Source organism: Leptonychotes weddellii, unplaced genomic scaffold, assembly GCF_054177405.1.
Source record: "Leptonychotes weddellii isolate Sample4059 unplaced genomic scaffold, ASM5417740v2 HiC_scaffold_217, whole genome shotgun sequence".
Classification (NCBI taxonomy): domain Eukaryota; kingdom Metazoa; phylum Chordata; class Mammalia; order Carnivora; family Phocidae; genus Leptonychotes; species Leptonychotes weddellii.
This window is the reverse complement of record NW_027804955.1, coordinates 20,265-30,815: the sequence shown is the minus strand read 5'-3', so window position 1 is coordinate 30,815 and position 10,551 is coordinate 20,265. Positions and strand designations below refer to the sequence as shown.

Genomic DNA, 10,551 nt, shown 5'->3' with positions numbered 1-10,551 from the left:
AGGATGTGGGACTGCACATAGAAGACGTTCAAGGAGTTGGGTATGGGCTACCTCCTGCTTAGTGGATTGTAGGAAGGTAGGCACCATCTTATGGTGATGAGTCTTGTACCTAACTTGACTATAGCTATATAAGTGATAAATCATATTCTTGTGAACAGGGGTTCAGCTTGCCGAAGACGATGGCCACTCCCACATGACACAAGGCCATTCATCGAGGTCAAAGAGAAGTAGTGCCTACCCGAGCACCAGTCGAGGTAAGCACTAGGCAGATCACAGCTAGTGGCCACTTTAGGTAGTGAGATGGGAGCTATACTAGGTAGTGAGATGGGAGCCGTACGTACATATTGGTAAATCTCTTACATTTTATATTCACACCATCATCTCAGAAGTCCCACTCTTACTTCGCACAGGGACTAGGGAGTATTTACATTTGGGGTTTCTTTTAAGGTCTGAAAACCATGCCTGAAACCAAAAAGTCAACCCATCGGCGGGGAATTTGTGAAGATGAATCTTCCCACGGGGTGATAATGGAAAAATTCATCAAGGATGTTTCACGCAACTCCAAATCGGGACGGGCCAGGGAATCTAATGATCGGTCACAGAGGTTCCCCAGAAGACCAGACAATGATTGGAAAGAAGTTTCATTCAACAAGAGGGAGTCGGTGATTCAGGAGAGGGGCTATGAAGGGAATGCCTTTGGGGGAAGCTATAATTTTAACTCGAGTCTTGTTTCCAAAAAGAGAGTTCTTGAAAGAAAAAGGCGCTATCAGTTTGACACAGATGGGAAGGGCTCCGTTCATGAGCAGAAAGGCTATGCAAGGAAGAGACCTTTTGAATGTAGTGAAATGAGAAAAGCCATGAGCATGAGCAGCCTTAGCGCCCCCTCCTTCACTGAGTCACACCCACTTGATTTTGGGGCAATGCCTTATGTGTGTGATGAGTGTGGGAGGTCTTTCAGTGTGATTTCAGAATTTGTCGAACATCAGATCATGCATACTAGAGAGAATCTCTATGAGTATGGTGAATCGTTTATTCATAGTGTGGCTGTCAGTGAGGTTCAGAAAAGTCAGGCTGGGGGGAAACGCTTTGAATGTAAAGAGTGTGGGGAAACCTTCAATAAGAGTGCCGCTCTTGCCGAACATCGGAAAATTCATGCTAGAGAGCATCTTGCAGAATGTAATGATGAGGAGTATGAGGAGCCCTTCATGCCTAGCCCAACCTTCAGTGAGCTTCAGAAAATATATGGAAAGGATAAATTCTATGAATGTAAGGTGTGTAAGGAAACCTTCCTTCATAGTTCTGCCCTGATTGACCACCAGAAAACCCATGGTAGAGATGACAAAGATAATGAGCGTGGGGAAGCCTTTAAACCCAGCCCGCCCCTTAATGAGGTTCAGAAAATGTATGGTAAAGAGAAAATGTATGAATGTAAGGTGTGCGGGGAGACCTTCCATCATTGCTTATCCCTGAAAGAACATCAGAAGATCCATACTAGAGGAAACCTATTTGAAAATAAGGGTAAAATGTGTGAGGAAACCTTTATTCCTGGTCAGTCCCTTAAAAGGCGTCAGAAATCTTACTCAAAAGAGAAGCTCTATGACTTTAAAGATGGTGGGGATGCCTTTAGGCAAAGCTCAGACCTCAGTGAGCATCAGAAAATTCATTCTCGAAAGAACCACTATGAAGGCAGAGGGTACGAGAAGTCTGTCATTCATAGCGTGCCCTTCACTGAATCTCAGAAGAGTCATACTATAACAAGACCACCTGAAAACGAGGACGAGAAGGCGTTCACCATCAGCTCTAACCCTGATGACAACCAGAAGATTCCTACTAAAGAAAATGCGTGTGAGAGGAAACCATATGAGAGGTCTGTTATTCATAGCTTAGCCTTTGCTAAAGCTCAGAAAAGTCACAGTGCAGTGGGGCCCAGTAAATCACAAGTGATTGCAGCGTCTACCCAGACCTCAGGTGTTATCGAACATCAGAAAGTCCATGCCGGAGAGAATTCCGAAGGAAAGAAATATGAGAGGTCTGTTATCCATAGCTTAGCTGCTTTCAAACCTCCCAAAAATTACAATGGAAATGAAGTCGTTGAATGTGATGAAAAGGGAGAATCCTCTACTTACATCTCAGACCTTCGTGATAAGCAACAGAAAACTCCTGCCAGAGAGAACCCTTATGAAGGGGCTAAGAGTAACAACTACAAGGACTCCGTTATACAAAGTGTATCCCGTATCGAACCTCAGAAAAGTCTTACTAGTCCCGGGTCCAGTGAATCGTCTGTTCCCAGCTCAAATGTCCGCGAACATCAGAAGGCTCGTGCTAAGAAAAAAAACATTGAGCGTAGGAACTATGAGACCTCTGTAATTCACTCCCTACGTTTTGGCGAACCTCAAACATTTCGCCCTAGAGAGAAATTCTATGAATGTCCAGAGTGTGGAGAATCCTTTGTTCGTAGCTCCGACCTCACTGAGCATCAGAAGATTCACGATAGAAAGAAGCCCTCTGGAAGTAAAAACTATGAAAGATCTGTAATTCGCAGCTTAGCCTCTACTGACCCTCAGACAAGTTATGCTGAACAAGCACAGACAAGTTATGCTGAACACCCAGGGCAGATGAGATACTCTGAACAGCCAGCACAGACAAGTTACACTAAACAACCAGCACAGGCGAGTTATACTAAACAAGCAGTGCAGGCGAGTTACGCTAAACAACCAGCGCAGACAAATTACATTGCACACCCAGTGCAGATAAGTTACTCTGAACACCCAATGCAGATGAGTTATACTAAACAACCACCACAGATGAGTTACACTAAACAACCAGTACAGATGAGTTATGCTAAACAACCATCACTGATGAGTTACGCCGAAGAGCAAGCACAGACGAGTTATGCTCAACAGCAAGTGCGCAATAAATGTAAAGAGTGTGGGGAATGCTTTGCCACCATTGAAGAGCTTGGTGCACATCAGAAAATCTATGCCCGAGAAGAATTCCATGGTCGGAAGCTCTTTGGAAACTCTGTTATTCAGGGCACAGGCCTTGATGGGCCTCGGCAGGTAGAGCCTCGGCAGGAAGAGCCTCGGCAGGATGAGCCAGATGAGCAGGACGAGCAGGATGAGCAGGATGAGCCTGAAGACACAATCTATGGATGTAAGGATTGTGGGCTGGGCTTTGCAGATCGCGCAGACCTTAAGGATCATCAGAAGGTTCATGGCAGAGAGTATCTCATCGACAGTCGTGAGTACACACATTCTGTAATCCATACCCATTCTGTCAGTGAATATCAGAAAGATTATATTGGAGAGCAGCTCTATGAATGCCCTGCATGTGGGGAATCTTTTGTTCATAGCTCATTCCTTTTTGAGCATCAGAAAATCCATGAGCAAGATCAATTCTTTGGCCATAGAAGGTATGAGGAGCCTTTTATGCAACCCTTGGTCATTAACCCACGGAGACCTCGTGCCCCACAGAAGAATCCTCCTGCAGGAACATCCCTTCAATGCCACGTGTGTGGACAAGACTTCATTCATGGCTCTGTCCTTAGTGAACATATGAGAATTCATACTGGAGAGGATTTACCGGAGCAGGGCCAGGGAAGTGAAGATGCAGTCAGTCCAGGCTTAGCCCTTACTGAGTTTCAGAGAAGTCAAACCGAAGAGAAACACTATGAATGTAAAACATGTGGAGAATCCTTCCTCAATCAGTCAGACCTTAGGGAGCACATGAGAATTCATGAGAAAGATGAGCCCTATGATTATGGGGCCTCCTTCGTTCACACCTCATTTCTTACTGAGCCCCCTAAAAGAGATTCACCATTCTATGAATGCAAGGACTGTGGGAAGTCCTTCATTCATAACACAGTTCTCACTAAACATCAGAAGCTTCATCTTGAAGAGGAAGAAGAAGAAGGAGCCCAGGAGGTTGAAGCCAATGTCCTTGTTCCACGAGAAGTTCTTCGGATCCAGGGATCAAACGTAGAAGCTGCTGAGCCAGAGGTGGAGGCTGCTGAGCCAGAGGTGGAGGCTGCTGAGCCTAATGTGGAGGCTGCTGAGCCCAATGGAGAGGCCGAAGGGCCAGATGGGGAGGCTGCGGAGCCAAATGGGGAGGCTGAACAGCCCAACGGAGAGGCTGAACAGCCCAATGGAGATGCTGATGAACCAGATGGTGCAGGGATAGAAGACCCAGAAGAAAGAGTTGAAGAGCCAGAGGGAAAGGCTGAAGAGCCAGAGGGAGATGCTGATGAGCCAGATGGGGCAGGGATCGAAGACCCAGAAGAAGAAGGTGAAGATCAAGAGATTCAGGTTGAAGAACCATACTATGACTGTAGGGAATGTGGAGAAACCTTCACTTCCAACTCAGCTTATGGTGAGCACCTGAAAACCCATGCCAGGGTGATAATATTTGAGCCTGGAAATGTCTATGGGGAAAGCTCACGCTACACTGAACATGCCAGCACCAGCACTAGTGGCAACGATAGGGCTGATGACAAGTACTTCAAATGTGATGTCTGTGGGCAGCTTTTCAGTGATCGCCTTTCCCTTGCTAGACATCAGAATACTCATACCGGCTGAGAACACGAGTATAAAGTTTAGAAAACCTTCATTTAGAACTTGACCCCTACTAAACCAGAGACTTCAACCCATAATAATGTCAGAAGAAAACTTACCTTGGCATGTACGCACCTGACTTTTAATATCAGACAACTCAGACTAAAAGGAGACCGAAGGTGGAAACTCCTTTGGTTTTAGCTCTCCTCCATCACACATCAGTGTATGCATGTGGGAAAGCTATAGCACATACCTTTCGTCTGAGTAATCTATTGAGGGAAAATCCCAGAAGTTTTTGAGATTGCAGAAATTGCCCAGTCAAATGTAAATGACACTTCTATAACCTATATATAATGTTCCCTGCAATGTATATAAAATAGCATATCATAGCAAAACAGTAATCACATATATTTGGATTTGATATGATATACAGTTACAGTTTACTGTGCAGAAGTACCTTACCTGGTACTCTGATTTTTTTTTTTTTTTTTCTTTTTTGGAGGAGGAAGAGAGCAACAAATTAGAATATATTTCTAAGTATCTTAGATTCTGAGAAAGACTTATTGTGCATTATTTGAACCCCATCAGTATCGTTTTGAGTAATTGTGTATTGTTCCTTACCCTTAAGTATTCCTGTAAAAGTGTAAGCATGAAAGGTAAAATGTCTTTTATTCTTTGCTGTTTGAAAAGAGAAGTACTTGGAACTTCCTTTTCAGCCTTTTTGTCTACACCAACACTTTGGAACCTAATGCTGTGTAAGCCTTTACAATATGTGGATTGGCCTTTTGTGACCCAAAGTGGTTGGTTGCCACATTGTACCTTGCAGTGATTCTCATGCAAAAATATTACGAGTTTTTTTTTTTTTAACCAACTTGATGTGTGTTTGATAGTGAATTTATAAAAGCTGAAGCTTTTCCCTATAAATCTTATGCTTTTGCCTTTAAAGAGTGGGTTGTAACCATCACTAGATCACAGTAGTGCCTACTGATGATTGAGAACCAGAGGGAGAGGCTTTCATGTTGTAAATAAGGATGCAGGCTTACAATTTCCATCACTTCCTTTGTGCGCTTCCTGCCTTAAGTGACAAGTAGCAGCGTGGCTTCATTAGTATTATACGGCCACAAATCAGTTTGCACCCTGGGTGCCCAGGAGCTAGTATCCTTAGACCTTTCTATCACTTAATTCTCGTCTTCACCTGTCTGACCCTCCACCCCATGTCTAACTTGCATTTTAAAAATTTTAAAAAAGCTTTCTTTACAGTCAACTTAAGCTTAACATGGACTCAGGTTCCCCAGCAGCCTTAATTTGTTTCCTTACCATCTGTTCCTCCCTCTTTCAGCCCTTCTAAGTATTTCCGAGCTATCCATTAGTGTCACGTTTGTCCGATCACCTCAGTTTTCCACTTAATCACAAATTGACCTCATAGCTTGAGGTTTCCTGTGTCCTGTTCTGTGGACCACCTGTGCTCCTTTTGCTTCCCCTCCTCTTGCATAATGACTATTAAATTTTTTGGCTTTGAGTTGGCTGGAAAAAAAAAATTAAAAAAAAAATTTAAAGTGGATCTGTAGATTAAGTGAGCAAAAGATAACAGCAGATAATTTGAGCAAGCAAAATTAATATACCTGCTGGGGGAATGTGTCTAAATCTCACTCTCCTAGATCCGCGTGGTTGGGGCTTGGAGAGTGTATGTCAGAGCTGCAGGGAATGCCAAAGTCGAGGGAGGTTGTACTGTTGAAAGCATGAAGCAGAAATGAGGAAGCCAAAGAAGGGAGTCCTAATATATCACCAGATCTAGGAGGCTAGGAAGCAGACAGAAGGAAATATGGGAAGCAAGGCTTAGAAGACCAGGTTGGTAGGAATGAATTGAGCAGGAAGTCCTGGGCAGTTAAGAAGGGGCCTTTTCGGTGTAGGTGAGGGCCAGCTGCATAGAAAGACCTGAGGTTGGAATGGACATTCAAGGAGCATTGAGGCCCCCCATCACAGGAGGACCTTTTAGATGGGAACCAGCATTGATGTTATTGGGGTGAATTTGGGTTTATCACTGTTGGCAGTATTAAACAACTTGCCAAACCCATTGCCAAGGTGCCCATTCCAACCTTATGTTAGTGAAAAATTAGGAACAACGTAAATGCCAAACAGTACGAGAATGATTACATGAAGGTATCCATGGACTGTCATGCAGCTGTTTAAAAATGATAATCATGAAGAGTTATGTAGCAACATGGAAATATATTTACGGAATATTGAGTGGAAAAAGCAGGACACAGAATTATATTTATACTACAGTTATAACTGATTAAAAATGTATGCTTATAGTCAAAAGCTGTTGTGTTGTTGTTGTTGTTGTAGGCTTATAGTTGAGCATTATTTTCTTAAATTCTTTGAATGTTCTTTATGGTAGTGTTACTAAAAAGTTTATAATCACATTTCCATTGTGAACATAATTTGAACTCATTATCAGACACTTGGAAAATACAGAAAAGTGGAGGAAAAAAATCCATATTCCAACCATCCAAAGACAGATATACTCTTCAACATCTTGTTTATTCTTGTTTCTGTGCACAGGTTTATGATTATAACTGTGTCCAAATGTGTATTCAAAATAGCTGTTATGTTATCTTTGTGGAATTATGGTTAAATACTTTCATCTTAATGTCTTCAAATGTTTCTTATAATAGTGTTCTGCTAACAAGGTTTATTATGTTTTTTTACATTACAAGCATAATACATACCCAGAGGAAAAATTGGAAAATACACTAAATTAGAAAAGAGAAAAAAGTCACCCATATTCCCAACACACAACAACTACTGTTAACATCTTGATCTGTTTCCTCCATCTTGTTTTAGTGCACAAGCCTGTGATTATAATGGTGTTAAATATGTATGCATAAAGTCTAAAATGAAAAAAAATATGGAAAATAATTAAAATAGTGTTGTCATTGTGGGATTATGGTTAAATATATTGTCTCAAATTCCTTGAATGACCTTTGGTGTTTTGGTATTAAATCTTATGTATGTATTTCTCCATTACAAATATAATACATACTCATAGCAAACTTTGGAAAATTCAGCAAACTAGAAGAAAAGAAATTCACCCATACTCCCAACACCCAGCAACAATTGCTGTTAACATCTTGATCTGTGCACCAGTCTATGATAATTAGGGTGTTAATGATTAAGTATATATAGAGTCAAAGATGGGAAGAAATATGGAAGACAGTTAAATAGTTGTGTGGTTGTTGTGGGATTATGGTTAAATATTTTGGTTTCCTCGAATGGTCTTTATCATAGTGTTTGGTAATCCACCTTTATCGCATGTATTTCCATTATCAACACTGTATGTGTTCTTTATAGAAACTTTGAAGTTGCAGAAATGTAGAAGAGAAACTCGCCCATATTTTCACCATCCAAAGACTGTGGTTAACATCTTGATATATTTTCTTCATCTTGTTTCTGTGCACAGGTTTTTGGTTTGATAATATGGTTGTGGTTGTTCTATCTATCTGTAATAGTGTCAACAATAAAAATAAAGTTAAAAATAAGATATTTGTCAGTCTCTTCTCTTGTCCATTTTAAGTGTTTGGGGTTGGTAAATGCAGTCTTTTGTTACAACTAGAAAGCCAAAAGCTTAGTGCCTCCTTAGGCCTTTAAGTTTGGCTTATGAGTCTTAGTACATTTTTAAGTATTTATTTCAACAATTCCTTCTAAGAGATATCTTAATATACTATAGGATTCCACATTTTTAAGTGCACTGCTATGTATTCCAATAGTGTTTTTAAACTTGATAATAAACAGAAGTATATTTCAGTTACTTGAGTCAGCATTTTAATTTCTAATCTCAAATATGAGATTCTCTCAAGCAAAAAAACTACAAACAAGAGTGATCCCTTAACATAAAAATGTTAATACTGTGGTTTTGAATCTCTTTATTATTATTATTTTTTAAGATTTTATCTGACAGAGAGAGAGCGCACAAGCAGGGGAAGCAGCAGGCATAGGCAGCGGGAGAAAGAAGCAGGCTCCCCACTGAGCAGGGAGCCCCATGTGGGGCTCAATCCCAGGACCTTGAGTTAATGACCTGAGCTGAAGGCAGATGCTTAACTGACTGAGCCACCCAGGTGCCCCTAGAATCTCTTTAAAGTGTCTATTCCTAACTCTTTCTTGAGGTTAAAAGTTTTCAGGGGAGTAATTTCCCTTATTTTAACCTGACTTTACCACCCGAAACATCTCATGCAATTTGGTAGGTTACCATCCCAGGTAAATTGGGAGGTAATTTTCAAACATGCCTGTAATTCCATTATGATCAGAGATTTTTGGCCAGGTTGCTAACTGGATCACTATTGGCTACAACTGTGGTTTGCATCATACCCAATTTGGAATTGCTGTGTCCTTGACTCCATGACACAAAGGAGGTGGTTAGATACTTGACCCCTTCTAATCTGCATGTCACACGATTGGATTCTACTCCTTAGGATCTAAAAATGTGGTTTTCATTTAATTCTAACTACTCTGGAATTTGACAGTGGCAGAATCCCGGGTTCTTTTATTAACTTATTTATATTAAAATGAAAGCCTATTGAATTATGGTTATCTCTTGGTCACAGCTTTGATGGCCCTTCTATGGTAAGGGGTATCAGCATAGTTCAGGATGAGAGGGTCAGTTCTTTTAAGATTGATTTCCTGAAGAGTATATTACAAAAGGAAATACAGAAAGGGAATTAAGTGAAGGTCATTTGGGGTTGCCTGACCAGCACTTTCACTCTTCAGGAATTCCTCCACTGTGTGTTAGTTGTAGAGGTAACCATGCCCCAGCTACCATGTTTATTCCATGAAATTTGACTCCCCCCACCCCCCTGGTCTCAGCTGATTGGCGCTCTTGGGTTCCCAGTGTGCAGTCAGACTCAGACTAAGGGCTACGTGAGACATCATAGGTTGAGGCTGGGTGTGCTGATGAACAAACAGGTCTGGAATAAGGCCATATAGCTGGAAGGGAGCTTGGCTCCTGGCACTTCATCCACCCCAGTACCTTGTGGGTCCTGGCTGAACTGCTCACTTTGGGGTTTCCTAAGAACTCCTGTATCTTTAACCTTCCTTTCACATGAGCTGGCTTTGTTATTGAGGGAGTTTTTGCTGTTCCATTGAGGCAAAAAACCTCTTCCCCTTTCTGGAGACTACTGGGTTTTATGGGAATGCCATGGTGCCCTGCCCAAACCTCAACCAAAGGCTGAGCCTGGTGCCTGTTGGGCTCCCTGAGCAGAAGGACACACAGAAGTCATTCCAATGGTAGCACTGACTGTTAATAGTTCCTGTACAGATAGAGCTGTTCTGGTAACTGTCCTTCTTGAGAACTGTTTAGTTTGTTCTTTGATTCTCTGGGCTACCCATTATCCTTCCAGTCTATTCATTATTTCCTTTACTTGGCCAGTGTTAGTTATTTGCAACCCAAAAGAGCCCTAACTGATAGAGAAGTTGATACCAGAGAATGGGTTGGAGATAATAAACCTGAGGGAAATGTGAATACTTTGGATTCAAATTTGGGCCTTGGGGTGGAAAATTAGAAGACCAAGGCATGTGGTAGTAAAATATCTAAATATTGCTTGTGGTTGGCCTTCTGGAGTCACCTACTTCCTGGGGTGAAGGGCTTTATAATAGCTGTCATGATAGACAAATTCAGAAACTATGAGTGTCAAGATCAGAGGTGTAGAAGGGTTTCTACAAACACCTTGATCCTGCAGGTCACTGACTTATTCAGCTAAATTGATAGCCTTGCTCTATTTGTAACATGAAAAGTTTGGGTGGCCCTAGAGAAACAGGATCCTGGCAGTTGAAATGATGGTATGTAGGAGACTTGGAAAGATTTAGACAACTGAAGTTCCAACCCCTTTGAAACACTTCTCATTTTATCACTTCCCTCCCACACAAGAGAAAGTTGATGGGGTGCCTGTGGGAGGGGCAGCAGTTGAAATGCTCTATGATCTCCATGGTGATGGGAGGAACCTGA

The 10,551-nt window shown here is 41.7% G+C and overlaps 1 protein-coding gene across 1 annotated transcript; it reads left to right on the top strand.

The window, feature by feature from the left end:
* Nucleotides 1-131: 131 nt before the first annotated feature.
* LOC145718776 (paternally-expressed gene 3 protein-like) lies at nt 132-8,092 on the top strand. The gene is made up of 2 exons (XM_081810291.1): nt 132-254; nt 448-8,092. Exons 1-2 carry the CDS (start codon nt 194-196, stop codon nt 4,572-4,574), a joined length of 4,188 nt encoding a protein of 1,395 aa, XP_081666417.1. The 5' UTR covers nt 132-193; the 3' UTR covers nt 4,575-8,092.
* Nucleotides 8,093-10,551: the final 2,459 nt, after the last annotated feature.